This window comes from Talpa occidentalis, unplaced genomic scaffold (assembly GCF_014898055.3).
Source record: "Talpa occidentalis isolate TD23 unplaced genomic scaffold, MPIMG_talOcc4v2.1 talOcc4.12, whole genome shotgun sequence".
Classification (NCBI taxonomy): Eukaryota; Metazoa; Chordata; class Mammalia; order Eulipotyphla; family Talpidae; genus Talpa; species Talpa occidentalis.
This window is the reverse complement of record NW_023601212.1, coordinates 33,666,225-33,683,713: the sequence shown is the minus strand read 5'-3', so window position 1 is coordinate 33,683,713 and position 17,489 is coordinate 33,666,225. Positions and strand designations below refer to the sequence as shown.

Below are 17,489 nucleotides of genomic sequence, written 5' to 3'. Positions count from 1 at the left end.
GAAGAAATTAAAAAAAAATCCCTTTTATAATTGAAACAAAAAAAAATCAAATACTTGGGAATAAACCTAACAAAAGAGGTGAAAGACATATACAAAGAAAATTATAAAACAAAAAAATTATAAAACAAAATTATAAAACAAAGAAAATTATAAAAGAAATTGAAGAAGACACAAAGAAATGGAAAGACATCCCCTGCTCATGGATTGGAAGAATCAACATTATTAAAATGGCCATCCTCCCAAAAGCAGGATACAGATTCAATGCTATTCCAATAAAAATCCCAATGATATTCTTCAAAGAAATAGAACAAACACTGATGAAATTCATATGGAACCATAAAAAACCACAAATAGCTAAAGCCCTACTGATGAAAACAAAGGAGAAAGAAGGTATCATACTTCCGAACTTCAAGCTATACTACAAAGCCATAATAATTAAAACAGTTTGGTATTGAACAAAAACAGATACACAGACCAATGGAACCGAATAGAGATCCCAGAAATAAAACCACACTTATATGGACAACTGATCTTTAACAAAGGAGCAAAGAATATGCAATGGAACATGGACAGTTTGTTCAATAAATGGCACTGGGAAAACTGGACCACCACATGCAACAAAATGCACCTTTCACCATGCACAAAAATCAACTCAAAATGGATAAAAGAACTGGACATAAGACCTGAAACCATAAAATATATAGAAGAAAATATAGGTAAAACACTACAAGACATACATCATAATAACCTTTTTTTAATATTTTATTTTATATAATTCTTAAATCATTTTTCATTTTTGCACAATGTATGCATTTTCATTTTGGTTATATTCCCCATACAATTATACCCCCCTTATTTTGACCCTAATCCTTCCTCTCCCTGCCCCTGCCCCCAGCATAGTGTGTCTCTAGTTTATAGTTGCTTGTTGATTTTGATTTTTACTTTGTATTAATTAGTCTTTTTCCTAGTATCGCAATAACGGACTCATCACCCAAAGCAAAGAAAGTCAAGGAAAAAATAAACACCTGGGAATACATCAAACTGAAAGCTTCTGCACAGCAAAAGTGACATTAACCAAAACAGAGAGACACTCCATTGATAGGGAAAAAGTCTTTGCGCTCCAGTCAACTGATAAGGGACTGATCACAAAGATATACAAAGAACTCACACTGCTCAACAAAAACAAAATAATCAATCCAGTCAAGAAATAGGCAGAAGAACTAAAAGATATTTCTCCAAAGAGGAAATGCAAATGACAAAGAGGCATATGAAAAAATGTTCAATATCCCTTATAATTAGGGAAATGCAAATTGAAACCACACTGAAATACTGGTGTGTATTTCAGTGTATTTCAAGGTATTGCACCAGTAAGAATGGCATGTATCAAAAAAAAAAACAAGCAACAACAAATGTGGGCGAGGATATGGTGAAAAAGGAACTCTCCTACATTGCTGGTGGGAGTGCAAACTGGTCCAACCACTATGGAAAGCTGTCTGGAGGTTTCTCAGTCTACTGAAAATGGAGCTACCATATTGCCTGGCAATTCCACTCCTAGGGATCTACCCAAAGAACACAAAACATTGATTCAAAAGAACACCTGTACATCTACATTTATTGCAGCCCAAAAATAGATGACTGGATCAAGAAGATGTGACATATATACACAATGGAATATTATATAGCAATCAAAAAGATAAACTCATGCCATTTGCAGCAACGTGGATGGAACTAGAAGGAACTATGCGCTGTGAAATAAGCCAGGAGAAAGAAAAATATCAGATGGTTTCACTTACAGCAGGAATATAGGGGAACCAAATAAGACATCAATGTAAAAAAACAGTAACAGTACAAAATACAACAAAGCAAAAATGGACAATTATAAATCAGAGACACATTGAAGGGGAGGAGGAGGGAGAGGGATCAGAGGGAGGAAGGGAGGAGAACAGGGGACTAAGATGATGGCGCACAGGTGCATTGGTGAAGGAAACTCTATGGGGACTACACCTGAGGGGGTGGGAGGAAGCAAATATTGTCAAAAATGAAAAATGATGTAAAAAAATAAAAAAAATTAAAAATATGTCTTTCTGAGTACCACACTCTTGAGGCTGATATGACAAAGTTTCAAAGCCATTCCCTTTGAAATGAAAATTAACATAATCATGAAGAACTTAAAAGTATACGGCATTATACTAGGTACTGAATTATTTTCCACTAAGTTTTCCTCCCTTCTGTATTGTGTGTGTGGGCGGAGGGGGAATCACACTATACCCTAAGAACCAAAATCATACTCCTGATCCCCAAATCAATGATTTTTAGCCACAAATGTTAAATGATTCCAATGGCATTTCAAGAGTTTCAACAGTTCTTAAAATCTTACATAGATTGGTCATTGGAACACATAGAAAATAGCCACAAAGTGAATTAAAAATATGTACAGTCTCTAAGGTCAATGAATTTCATTTGAATAGTTATATTGCAGCAAATTGGTAATTTAAATTTCTATATTTGCCAACTGTTTTCTGCTGAGCCAATCAAAGGTATACCAACACTCATTTGTAGCTTTCTGTTTACAATATTTTTATTGAAATTGTTGCATATAAACCTAATCCTTGATTATTTAATTAATATCATCATTAGCCTTTACAAAAGAGAAAAGTTATTAGGTACTAGTAAGTAAATTCAACTGACCTCAAGTCATCTCACTTTACACCTCATCACATCCATCAAGAAAGGGGGATAATAAAGGGAAGTTTGCAGCATGTGATGCCAGGCAAAGAAACACCTAGTTCAACTGTTAAACTTGTAGTGATTTTGAGTCAACTTCCCTGAAGTATTCTATAATCCCATGTAAAGCCTCTTGGTTGGTACCAATAAATCTCACCATATTACTAACGCAAAACTATGAGATGCAGTGGATGAGAATGAGAGGGTAAGAAGACAAGAAAACAGAAAAAAAAAAAAAAGCAATACCAAAAGGGAATTTCATTTAGAAAGGAGTAATCACAAATAAACCAAAGGAAATCAGTCCAAAAATGCCAGACTATGAACATAAACTCTGTGAAGGGAGGCTGACCTGGCTGCAGAAACCCATATGCTCAACAGCAAAGTTTGAGAAAATATCTTTAATTTCCCCCAATCATGACCAAAATCCACTTTTACTTACCCAATAACTTGGTGCTCATAATACTGCAATGTCCTCTTGAGAGTCTGCTGTATCGTCTGAGGCTACAGAATAATAATAATAATAATAATAAAAACATTATCAGCAAATCAGTGTCATTCCCATTGTGAGCATCACAGCAGATATATAACTTCTGGTTTAGCTCATGGCATTTTTACAATATTAACCCAGTATGCACTTTCCCATATATCTTCCCCACAGGAACTAATAAGAGGCACTCAGCAATTACCCAGAATTTCCCAATTTCAAGTATGATAGCATTTCCTAGCCATATTTTTCCAGTTCTTTTGTACCAGCTGTTTGGTTCAGTAAAATACTCATAGGTACTGCCGATAAACCTAGGCTTTGTGGACGGAGGTGGGGGAGCAGTGAATGAATATGGATGTGTCATGGTCAAGCCTGAGAGATTTCTAGCAAGGGTTCTGGGATCTCTTAGAGAAGTGATATTGTTTTGGGCAAGAAATGTGATCTGCAGCAAATACCGAAGTAGCTTATGACCAGATTTTATAACTATCTTATAACTATTTTCTTATATATATCTTATAACTATTTTATAGTTATAAAAAGATAGTTTTTTAATAAATTATTCTTACACATATTTAGGCAACAGAGCCTGAAGCCAGAAGTTTCAGATCTAAGGAGCAATGGAATCAATTCACGATGCCAGAACACGTATTTTCTTAACAAATCAGATTCAGAACCAAATTCTCGGCATCAGGAAAATGAATTTTAAAATAATAAAAACCTGTAGTTGATCAAAAACGGGTAAGAGCTACACAAGTTTATCAAGAAATGGATGCATTACAGACATGGGTGAATTGGGGAAATTTAATGACTCCAGTTTAGACCCATCAAGATGTGAGGCAGTATGGTTGGACTGATTAACTAAGATAAGTCTAAAAAGGCAACATGCTAAAGGGCCCGGCACAGTGCTGCTACCTATAAATCAGTTAACAACTCTCAGTTTATTTCCCATCCCTGACCCCTCAACATAGCCGTTAAAATAAATAATTTAAAGGAGACTACAGAGGTCATTTGTCAGAGCTCCTGAGCTGCTTCCAAGTCAACCTCTTTGTGAAAACTTCCAGGATAGAAGAAACCATCTCCCTACCTAGCCCTTTTCCAAGTTTCCATGGAAATGGCTGTTTTTAAGATAGAGGAAAATGAGCTTCCCTTAGCATCCACTGAGGCCTACTCAATCTCACCACTGAGGAAAGCCCTTTCACTGACCATTCCAAGACCTCAGATATTGTCTTTTCTACAGCTGATCCTATTCAGAAATTAATTTTAGGAGGAATCAGACTCCAAGTGTTCAAAGGTAGGACAGGGCAAGTTATCTCAACAGTTGTTTTCCATTTATACCAGGTTGAAAAGATGAATGTGAGGCCTCAAAGTGGCACAGATGTTTCTGCTCATCAGGAGAGAATCAAAGCTGAGAACACAGAAGGAAGCCTGGAGAGGAAAATCATTCCTGAATGGAGAAGCAATGGAGCTGTTGAGATGCAAACGAGGGCGAGGCAGACACAGCAGTCCTGGTGCAGCGGGACAGCATACTTCAAAAACTCAACCATAGCCAACCTAAACCCAGCCATTATCAGTCACCAGCTCAGGCCCCAGGAGAAATGGACCTCTTGCAATGGTTTGGCAGTTTCTCAGCTAAGATAACTTTCTCTTTGGCAACATGCCCTAAAAGCAGTGAATATCCACAGTGGAATTATCCTGCCAATAACCTCTGGTCACAAAACATGGAGCAGCACGCAGGCACCAGAATACTCAGAGCCAGAATGACCTCATTTGTACAAAAGGACAATTTTTTCCCTCTACCAGGAATTTCCCAGTCATTAAAAAGCACATGTTTGTGAAAGATGTCAAGCCTTTTAAAGAGCTTTAAGAGCTTTTCTCTTTGTGAAGCAATTTACTTTTACTCCCCAGCAGGAGATAAATTTATGGTTTCCAAATACATGAAAAGGAAAATATTCTCTGGACACATTCAACAAAGCTTCAATTTCATAAAACAAATATACTTCCTAATTCTTCCATCCCAAATGAGTGGACACGTCCTGGGGGGCAAACCTGCAAAGAGAAAGACTGACAGCAGCTCCTGTACCTGAGAGCCACGGCCGATGTCACCATCTACCTGCTCCTCAGAATGCCTCCTCACCCTGAATTCACGCCAATCTTCTTCAGAATGTGAGTGACTGCTCAACCTGTGGCTTTATCTGTGAGGGGCATCTTCACATCAACTCAGGTCTCACTGACCTGAAAAAGCATGAAATGAGGACTCCCTGGAGGCAAAGCCTTCCATGGGGTGGTATCTGCCTTGGGGATTGTAGGACTCTTTGTTAGTTGTCCACGTAGGACATGTAGTGAGTGTCAATCGGTGAGAAAGGGAAGGATTTGAAGACACAAGGACCTTTGCTCCTCTTCTTTAAGACTGTAACTCCAACCTGTACCCTAGTCCACAGTTCCACCCAACCTTCCACAGGTCAAGACCCCAGTTCTCTTATGTATGTTTAGAAAGATGGCTCTGAGAGTTTAGAAAGATGATTTAGAAGAGAGGATGTAAGGTCAAACTCAGTTCAAAATCCAGCTCTGTGTTTCACTAACTAGATGGCCCTGGGTAGTTGACTTAATTTCTCTGAAAGAAGATTCCTTTGTGTATGGTATTTTTATAGAATGAACTGAAATAATGAAAGCAAAGTCTATAGCACATAGTAGGTGTGTAATCGATAACAGTTATAACTACGGTCTGCTGAAAAACATGGTTTTATCTTCACAAGGCTTGTGATCTAGTGGAGGAGCACTCAATCACCCCCAAGCTCACATTTCTCCTAAAATATCAACAGAGCTACCATGCCCCTGCTAACAACGTGATGATGATGCCAAGTCCAGGACACAGAGGGAGAGCAGGGACAAGGCTGTTGAATTTGTAAACACTGCCAATGAAACCTTCATATCAGTCCAGGGAGATGGTTACAAAAGCAGAATTCTCACAATTAAAAATGAGGACAGACTTTAAGTCAGGACTGCAAGTGGGAAGGGCATGGAAGCAACACAGCTAAAATTCCAATCCAGACATTATATTTTACAACTAATGAGAGACAGTCCATGAACTTCCTTCTGAAGACCCAAAGAATGTAAAACAGGAGAGCTGGGTGGCCTAATAATTTTAGTGCCATATAGTACAGGACAGGACCCATTAGGGTAGGGAAGGAGACAGAATCCAAGTTTCCCTCACTAAAAAAAAAAAAAAAAAAAAAATCAAAATCAAACATCTTTGATTTTTCTGTTTCCCCCAAATGAAAACACAGTGTGTGGTGTCTTATTGACCCCCACCCAACACAAAGAAGCAGTGGCTAGTGAAAGCAGCCATCTGTGTCCCCACACACATACTCTCTGGGCTCAAATAAGGCACCCAAAAACTTCCATCATGTGACAAGAAGCCACCTTCATCTCCAGTCTCACTAGGGGCTTCACCACTTGGCGGGCAGTTTTGCACTAAATGTCGTGCTCAGGAAAGGTCATGGGATCCAAAGAGCCAGCCATGCACAGTCCCAGAAGAGCCAGAGAAATGATCCCTGAGGAGTGGGAGGAAGCAGTTCCCAGCAGCTGGCCCTGCAAGCGCAGACAGCCCCGCGGAGGCTCCCACACAGTCCCTGCTCTGGATATCCGCACCAGATGGTGTGGGGAGCAGGCAGGAGGCAGGGAGTCAAGTTCTGTTTGTGTGTGTGTGTGCGCGAGTACACGCACACGCACGCATGCATGGACATAGCATGAAATGCAGCTATCACAGTACTTAGCACATGCTCATCTCAATTTCAAAAGAGAAAGAAGTTGAGGCTCAGCCTGGTTAAGTAAGTCTGGTAAGCTCACGCAGCTAGAAAGCGAGTCAGTCACAGCAAGACACCACTGGCTTTAAAGTGTGTTTTCTTTCTACTAGATTCCCTGAGGGCCCCTCTCTTCCTTAATATAATGAAATTCATATTCTTTTTTGATATATACAATACTTCACGTGCCAAAACCAAAAAATTTACAGATAAAAACAAACTCATTTCTCCTTTGTAACACAGGCTGAATAAGTTACAGAATGGAGACAATGCATCTGCTTTTAAAGAAACACCCATAATTACCCATATTGTTTTATTTACTTAAATATGAAAAATTATATAACAATGTCAGAAACTAAGTGATGTAGATATATATTTAACTATTAATGCTCCAGTGGTTTTCAACTCTGCCCAATAAAATCACCTGGGGAGTTTGTCTTTTAAATACTAATACCTGAGATCCATCCCAAATTTGCCAATTTAATTGGTCTGAGGGACCCAGTTGCTTCTAATGTATATTCAGGATGGAACACCTGTCAGTTATGGTGTAAATATGATGATTCAGAGCAATACTTTATAAATTTTACCCAAATAAACACTAATGAGAGTAATTTCATATTCTAATATCAAAAGTAGTAAACTTCTGAGAAAGGTTCACACATCACTGGTAAATCCAATATAGTTCCATTTATAAACTGTCACTAATGGCTTAAGATCAAATATGAATTTGTTAAACAAAGAACTATATTGCTTGAAGCATATCACAAGGATTTTTTTCAATTTCCAAGCAACTTACTCCCTGTACTTATTTCTTCATTCCATTGCTGTTGCTATAACAGAGGCAGCTCCGTAAAAGGGGGAGGAACCATGTTCCCACCTCCACTTACATGCAGCAGCCTTGGACTAGCTACTGGAACTAGGGCGGGGCTGAGCATCCAGGTATAAATATATAACATGGGGCAGGTGGGCTTGGGGAGACATGCAGAGAAGGGCTCACTTGCTTCTCCTCACCAGGGACTTAGGGGGCTTGGAGGAAACATGGAAGAAAGACAAGTAGGGACAAGTGACAGAGACAAGTGGGTGAGAGACAAGTAGGCAGGTTGATAATGGCAGCCATTATCTTGATTTGTACTTTGATTTTGCTCCTATTGTCCCAGACTTGCCTGACCCCTTTCATTCCCTTCCTATGGTCCCCACCAAAAAGTGCCTTAGACCTGTACTAAGTTTTTGGGCTGTGGCCCCACTTCAGGCCAATGCTGTCTGGCTGGGCATTTACCCACAAGAGCATGTATAACTTTGGGTGTTTTATTGTGAAACTATTATCCTGCCTATCTCTTTATGCACAGTAATTGTATTAAAGTTCTTTTACACCAAGAATATGCTTGTCTTTTGTGAGCACAGATGGCCAGACCCCTTTAGGCATGGAAGTTTGAGGGTCATGGGGTGTTCCTGGGTCCGCACTAACATGTACATCACAACACCAGAATTCCTGTGACTGCTGTACTTCCTCTATGGGAAGGCTACTTCAAGCCCATGACATGCATTAACTCCTTTGTTCTTCACATCAACAATATGAGAAAGGTATGATTATTTTACAGATGAGGAAACTGAAACAAAGAATGTTTAAGTTGCCTTTAAGCTATCACAGTGGTAATAAGGAATAAAACCAGGGTTGAGATTCACATAATCTGCTCCAGAATCCAAGCATGGATTCCTCAACCTACAAGTGGACATAGTACTTGACACTTAGAAAGTGGTTATCCAACTTTTCCCATTTTTAAACACATGTGATCACAAATGAACCTTGCACCAACCCAGTAAAATAGTTAGACTAGTGGTATTATCACCACTTGAATAAAAAAAGAACCAAATTAGAGATTAGAAGAACTTTACAAGTAGTGTCTCCTCCCCTAAGAGAAACCATCAATAAGAATGCAGACTTTTAACATCAGTGAAAAAGTAAACAATCACATGGATTCAAAGTGTTTGCTTCTTGACAACACACATAATCTTCCTTAAATCTCTGTAGACAGAACCATGAATTAAGTCTTGTCTCAGATGCCCTTGATAAGTGCATCTTCTTTTCCACGAGTTCACTTCTGCCCTACCTTCTGGGCATCAAGTGTATTTAAGCTGCATTTTCACACGCTAAACCCCATCACTATCATTTTCTGACTCCCAAAACAGGTCTCCAGAAACCATTTGTTGCAAATTCCCTTTCCTTCCTTCATCAAAATCTCAAATCTCTTTATACTGATCTCAGTGTTCAGCAGGATCCTTACTCCATTTCCTCAAAAGCTGGATTCTCAGTCCTTACTAAAGAATTTGGATATGCTTCCCTACATTATGAATGTAATTTGTATTTTTTGGTAAATAGATTTGTCAAAGGAGAAAAATTGGGGGGAAGGGGCAATGTAGCTTTCTCATTTTCCTGCAAAGCACAAAACAAAGACCTCAACTATCTCCACATTAAAAAAAAAAAAAAAAAGCATTTTGCTTATCAGGACATGACATGCCAAATTCCATCACTTAAAGTGTTTACAATTATAATGTTAGATCACATATTAATAGATGGTTCAGTAGATACCAATAGTTAAATTATATGATTGATATTATTAACAAAACTAATCAAAATAAGTGACTTCAAACAACCAGCTTAACTACTTCTGAAAAAGATGTAATTGTAGTCATCATCAATCTTACTAAATATCCAGATATAATATCCATGTTCCCAGTCTCAGACAGAACTTACTACATATTAACCCCTCCCTCCCCAACCTTACCCCAAAAATAGACTGCACTTTAAATATAGCACTCTGAGTCAGGACCTCTGTATTTCAAGCCCAGCTGTTCTACTGACCTTTTTATAAAATTAGCTAAAATCTCTTCACCTGGGAGTAAGAAACCTTGGGAAAAAAATGCCTCCCTTTTCCCATCTGAAAAACTCTTATAAGAAATTCTTAGTTCTCAGAGTCATTTTGAAGTAAAAATTACAAAGTTAGCACTTATAATAAGGTCCAAAGGAACTGGTAATTTAACTAGTAAACTTGGAAACTAGTATTTGGCTAAACAGAAAGCAAAAATGACTGGTGTTAAAGAGAAAACTAAAAGCTAGAGCTGGATTATACAGAGCTCTTCGACCCATACCAGTTGAACACCTGCACGACTTCGTCCAATCTTGTGACCACCACAATACAACTGAATGACCTCATGAGAAACCAGGGTGAAGGCTGACATGATGCTTACTGAATCACAAAGGAATTCAGAGTAATGACCTTGACTTTCTCACAAGTAGGTTCTAACTAGCAAACACAGTAGTCATTATCATTGTAATTATTAATTGTAACTGAGTATGCTTAACACATAAGCAATATGATAGTAAATCTTTCTTTACAAAGCATGTTTGTTCTCCAAGTATTTCCCCTTTGTTATTTTATTTTAATGCCTTTCCAAAAATAGTCATGGAATTTCAATATGATTCAAGACCTAATGCCATCAATATTAACTTAAGCTGAAAATGTGTATTCCTTGAACTGAAATAGATGCAAAGGGTTATGTATTTCATCCTCCTTGTACTTTCAGGAATGAGCACATTTCAGACATCCCAGAATTTTTGATCTTTTCAACAAACCCCAGAGAATAACACTATCTTCAGTGTGTTTAACACTTCACAGTTTACAAGTCACTTTCTTTTCCTTCACTCATTAGACACAACAACTTCATGAGTCTTAGACATAATTATCCACATTTTAAAGATGAAAAAAACAGATTCTAAGAGGTCAGTGTTTTGCTACACAGCGGGAGGGAGCCACTGACAAGTCAAGCATGTAAGTCCCCTGAACCGCTTCTCCCACAAACTGCTGCCTTCATTGCTAGCCCATTTCACCTCAGTGACTGTCAGGAAATTTTGCCAAGTATGTAACTGAAATTCCTTATTTCCTTTTAGTTTTTCTTTAGGGACTATGAGAGTGATGTTGTAAAACTGCTTCCCTAATGTGTCAACATTTCTACTGTTTCTTTATGCCATCCCAGTATGGATCACTAAACTTATTAGAGAAACCATAAGGAGAAACACACTGCACTGGTCACCATCTTGAACAATTTGATAGTCAATAAAAATACTGACCAGGAGACAAGCTGATACTGTTTCTGAACATCGTCTAAGAAATTAATTATGCTGTATAGCAAAACTTTGAGGCATGGCCCCGGTTCTTGAACCCTTAAACCAAACACAGCCTCACTGAGGGCACAAGACTGTCTCCATCTACAAAAGAAAATAAGAGTAAGTTTCTGGATTAGACAGAGGATTAGCAGTCAACCACAGATTGAGCACTGGCTAACCATAAACACTGGGTTCTATATGTTATAGGCAACAATTCATTTAATCCTCACAAAAATCATAAGTGAAAAGATGTTTTAGGTCAATTTTACAAATGTGAAAACTGAAAAATATACCTAAAGTCACTTAGGTAGTGTATCTGAGCCTAAGTCAGTGTTTCCTCTAAGTCTGGATGTTTCCAAAAATCAAGCTTTTCATCTGCCCTTCTAAAATGAAATACATTGTTTTATCTTCACCAAAGCAAAGAAGGTTAGTGTTGCAAGGAATTATATTTTAGCTATACTGTGTGATTTTCCAGATCAAATTGATTTTTCTGAATCTCAGTTTCATTTCTTAAGGAAATAAGAACATTCCTAGCATAACTATTTCTCAGGGTGATTTTAAGGTCAAGCTGAAATAAAATTATACCATATTAGACAAGTATATGTTATATGATGATTCTATGCAGAAATCTCTCAATGAGGAAATAATCAAAACTTTAATTGATCTAAACTGACCATATCTAACATCAAAGACTGTTGTCAGGCATGTCTCACAGCCCAGAGATGCCAATTAGAATGCCGCAAAGCTAAGTAGCATCATTTCCAATCATGAGTATCCTACTGGATTACAATGGCGTTCATGTTAGGAAATCATTTCTAGCCTTTTGAAACATCTTTGCAGCTCCACATGAGCTCTTTCAAAGAAGTCCCTATTTTTTCCAGCTCTAGGGAGCTACAGTGCAGTGTCTCCTAAAAAGAGCCTGAAAATAAGAGAAATAATACTTCTGTCTAACAGTTAATACATGAAACAGGCAGATGTTTTGTCACCACTTACACATACCAATTTAAATAATAATTTACAAAAGGGTGGCAGAGAATTATCTCCAATCACCATCCAGCATGCAGCTTCAGGCAAAGTAGGCCACTGAAGAATGGAAGCAACAGAGCTAAAGAAGATGAAAACAGAGGTATGGGGAGAACAGGTGAGGAGGACACAGTGGGGGGGGCGGGGGCACAGTTTATGATGCTCTAGAACTAGCATCTGGGAGTGGAGGGCCTCTTAAACATGGAGAAAGATTATTCCTAACAAGTCTTATGAACAGATCATCAGGTCTCACTGGGAAGGTCTTCTCTACAACCATATAGTTTCGTAAACTGGATTGAAGAATTTGGCATAAAATTCATTTTGCTTAACCATTCAAATGGTTGGCAGCATGCTATGACTTGATGCCACATGAACAGGCAAGAAATGTGCTGACTTGAAATGATAAGCCTCATTTCACAGTTATATCCCATTATAAATAAGTAAACTGTCATTTAGATACCAACCCAAGTGCCTTGGGGATTTTGTTTAACCAGTCAGTGGCTGAGAGCCTGATTATTTCAGGACAATGACAAGAGCAAGTCCAAGGAGTTTAAAAGTCTCTGATGCCAAAACATCAAGAAACCACCAAAATACTACCCAGTTTTGTGGCTAGTGCAAGTGGTTAAGACGTAACATACAGTCTATGGCGGGTGGGGGGCAGGGAAAGGAGGGCTTGGGGTCAAAATAAGGGGGTTGTAATTGTACGGGGAATATAAAAAATAAAATTTAAATAAAATGTAAAAAAAAAAAAGATGCAACATACAAAGCTATCTGCAGCCTCTGCAGCAAGAGTTTGATCCCTGGCCGGCCAAGGAGCTACCCACGTGGCGCAGCAGACCTCGCCTGTCTCACCCGCTGCTCCCCTCAGCAATGTATTTCAGTCAGTTTGCCTGTTCTGCTCCCCACTCTGTTTCTGTTGAATCCTCTCACCCCCACACACACACCTTTGGCCTGTACCCCAGTTCTTTTATGCATAAATAAATAAATCTTTAAAAAAAAAATAAAGACAAAATACTACCCAGGGTGGGTCCTGTCCAGCCCTACCACCTTGGCAGAAGAAAATTCAACAAGGGTCTGAATAAAATCAGATCTCATGTTGATGACAATTTGATGATTCAAATAGACATGAAACCACGTTTACTAGGCAGGTGTTGGGCAGGTGATCACCTGTTTGTGATGCGCTGCTTTCCTGAGCTAGAGTTACAGAATAATCACATCATGTGGAAAAAAAAACAAACAAACATGCAAGCACTAATGCTGCATGACATGAAAAGTCTTAGGTGGTTTATTTTTCCATTTAACTCTATATGAGCACATTTTTTAACCCAGATATCACTCCATTATACAATAACTATTATACTCCTTCCTCATTCCCTCTAATCCATATGCCACTACCCCAAGGTATGTGTATGGTTTTGTGCTATTTACACAATCTACATAGACAAATATACACCTTACACATGTAACTGTTTTGGTGATAATCATTACTTCCTTCATATTCGGAAATCAAAGTACAAGTAATACCACTGCTCTCCCAGACTCCTCTGCATCAAGCTCAACAGTTGATAGTGGCTTTGTCACTCTGGCCAGTGCTGCCTCATGGGAGCCTGAAGCTCGCAAACATGACAGTGGACAGGCAAGCTAGGTCAGCCTTGAGCCAGAACCCTGATGAAGAGAGAGTCCTTTGTCATTTCTAACACAGTTCTATGTCATGTGGACTCAGCATGATCAAGAACTGAACTGGTGAGAGCAGGTCAGAACCCAGCAAAAATTGCTACTAGCCACCCCACAGCAGTATACAAAGTACAGAACATACATGTAGTGAAATGGAGAGTTCTGTGCTGAACAGGACTATACACTAAATGTTGAGGAAGGAACTATTCATGGACATAATGAGAGACATGTCATGGTGGGAAGAGTGTAGGATCAGGTGAGCTAGACTTAGAAGTTAAGGTGTATTAGCTTCTCGACTTTGGACAAACTGCTGTTTCTCTTTGAGCTTCAGTGTCATCAGCCTAAACTTGAACCAGCTAATAATCCTTGCCCCTGCCTATTTCACTTATTTCCTGGGTGAGCCAGAGTAGGACGTGTGTTTTATACATGCTTTGTAAACTCTAAATGAATGTCACTCATTGCAAGTGGCTTTTTAGTATGGGAAATATACATCAACATATCATTCCCTCACAATCCCCAAGTGGGTAAAATTAAGAAGAAAAAATAATGTCACTAATACCTTTTGTTCTTAGGAGTTAAGAAATAGCAGAGTTGGTGAAAGCCTTGGTTGTTCAAAATTCTCTTCCAAACTGCCTGCACTAAAAACTAATCCAAATAAGCCATTTCTCACAAAAATAGCCATCACAATGTGAATTGTGATAGAGGATATTTTCAAAGACCTCTAACAAAATACATCAGAACTTGTTCACTTTCAAATCTGATTTTTAACCCTCTTGTATTTCTTAGTCATTTGTCTCATTACTTATGGAAATTTAATAACTACAGAAAGGAGCCAGTGAAAGGATGTGAGTAAAGGGATATGAGCAACAGCTGCCTACAAAAGTAGAAAAGTGTCTCCAGCACAGTATATTATTTTCAAGTTCTTTCTAGAATACCATTCAGTTTTACAAATATCAGTCAAATGATGACCCACACAAGTCATATACATCCATTCACACCAAATGGCAGAGAACTGTAATGACATGATGTTTAAGAAGATGATACTCACTCGGTATCACTAATTGTTTTCCAGTTTCTAAAAACATGTTAATTTTCTTGCATGAATAAGGGCTCTTAACTGGAATTTAAGGGGTATCTATAATCGGCACACCACATACTACTCATAAATTATTCATGTAAGTAGCAAAATCTCTGGAACCTCTAAACATTACAAACATAAGGACAGAGTCATCCCCATTAAGTCCTGTGAGCTTTATTTAAAATGAACACTGCCAAAACTCATATGATCATCTCAACAGACACAGACAAACCATTTGACCCAATTCATCAGCCTTTTATGATATTAAAAAAAAATCAACAAAATGGGTATAGAAATGTACCTCTACACAATTAAGACAATATATGACAAGCCCACAGCTAACATCATACTCAATGGCAAAAAAAATTAAAAACTTTTCCTAAGAAACAAGGATATCTACTCTCACCATTAAAATTCAATATACTTATGGAACTCCTAGCAAGAGCAATTAGATAAAAGGGTATAAAGGTATCCAAACTGGGATAGGAGAGGTAAAACTGTAACCATTTGCAGATGACAAAATATATATAGAAAACTCCAAATATTCTGGTAAAAAGCTCTTAGAAATAATAAACAAATATAGTAAAGTGGCAGGTTACAAAAATTAATATATAAAAATATGTTGCATTTCTATGTTCAAATAATTAACTAGCAGAAAGAGAAATTGGAGGGGGGAATGTTTCCTGACATTAGCCTTAGATATGTGTCTGGAGGCTCACCTCCATGAGCAAGAGAAACAGAAGCAAAAATAAACAAATGGGACTATATCAAACTAAAAATCTTCTGCATAGCGAATGAAACTTGTATCAAAACAAAGACATCCTACTAAATGGAAGAAGGTATTTGTACATCATATGTCCAACAGGGGGTTAATACCCAAAATATAGAAAGAAATCATACACTTTAACAATAAAAAAACAAACAGCCCAATTAAAAAATAGGCAGAAAATCTGAACAGTCATTCTCCAAAGACAATGATGTTCATCATCTCTTATTATTAGAGAAATACAAACCAAAACAACAATGACAAATCATCTGTGAAAAGCCATTCTATACTGTTGATGGGAATGTAAAATGGTACAGTCATTATGGAAAGCAGTACAAAAAAATTAAAATAGTGATTCCATATAATCTAGATATTCACTTTCTAGCCAAGAGCTAGAAAAAAACCTAAGCGCCCATTAACAGATGAAAGGATAAAGAAGGTGTGGAAAATATGCAAATGGAATACTATACAACTATATAAAAGATGAAATCCTGCTATATACAATAACATGGTGAGCACAAAAGGAAATATACTCTTGAAATAAGCCAAACACCACATTATTTCACCCATATGTAGTAAACAGAGAAAACAAACAAAAAGATTAACTTTATAAAACCTAAACTTTCATACTATGGAACCATTTAGTGGCTATCAGAAGGGAAGGGCAAAGAGAAGTGGATAAATCAGGACAAATGGTATGATGGTGTGGCAAAGGACAGAAATGGAAGTTTAGCCATGAACTTCACATAGCAGGTACACATGCTAATTATCAAAGATGCATGCCTGAGACATATATATTGTTATAATGCAATGTTACTTCAATTAAAGAATCATAACTGGAAAAAAATAAACACTTAAGTAAGAAATAATTGTTCTTTAAAGTAACAGGAAATAATTTACGATGCATGGTTAAGTATAATGCCAGATCATCAAGGGTGCTATGTATTTTTAATTTACATTTACCTCCCAAAGAAATCTGTTATTGCTACAGACCAAGAATATTAAACTATTTACTGGAGATACAGAGATCTCCAGATAGCAGTCACAAAGTACACAGAAGTACCCAATGCTAGACAGCCATAAATATATGCCAGAGCTGTGGAAGAGACATGGGATTCAATTTTAGGAGCACCAAGAGACCTATCCACATCCATCCACCCCCAATCTGCCAGCCAAAAAGTTACTTTCCACCCCTGTATAGGTGCATAAAATCAAGAGAGACATTTATCAATTAATCGTTTAAGAAGGTAAGCTATTGATAATGTACAGTTTAATTTTTCTCATGGGAGCAGCTTTCTGTGGCATGAGGTTTTGATATAGGAATTGAGAAAGAGATTGAGATTAAGGATTACCAGAAATAAATCACAATTTTTTGTAAATGCCAAGGCAGAAGCTTTGATATGCTTTGCTTGGTAACCTTTACTTCCTTTTTTAATAGATACTCTGGAAGAGCAAAATAATAAGCTTTGTTATTTTAGATTTTTAAGATGCTTCCTGGTGAGCATATCTTGATTTGATTTATAAAGCACATAAAGTAGCTGAATACCTATCTAATGGCCAGGAGCTTTTGTTTTGCTCTTATTTTTAGATCCATGTTTGTAAGCTCATATGCTATACTTTATACAATGGTAATATTTTTATCGATTCACTTAAAGTGACTTACTAGTATAAATTCTTTGAAAAAGTTAGGATTAAAACGAGGGGGTGGGAATTGTATGAGGACTATAACCAAGGTGAAAATGTATACATTGTGCATAAATGAAAAATAATGTAAATAT

At 37.6% G+C, this 17,489-nt stretch overlaps 1 protein-coding gene across 1 annotated transcript in view; it reads right to left on the bottom strand.

Annotated features, from left to right (window-relative positions):
• GUCY1A2 (guanylate cyclase 1 soluble subunit alpha 2) overlaps positions 1 to 17,489 on the bottom strand; it is a 299,132-nt gene that overhangs the window by 264,304 nt on the left and 17,339 nt on the right. The window contains exon 2 of the mRNA XM_037505696.2: positions 3,164 to 3,225. Within this exon, the coding sequence (XP_037361593.1) occupies positions 3,164 to 3,225 (62 nt within the window). The remainder of the gene's footprint in view (positions 1 to 3,163; positions 3,226 to 17,489) is intronic.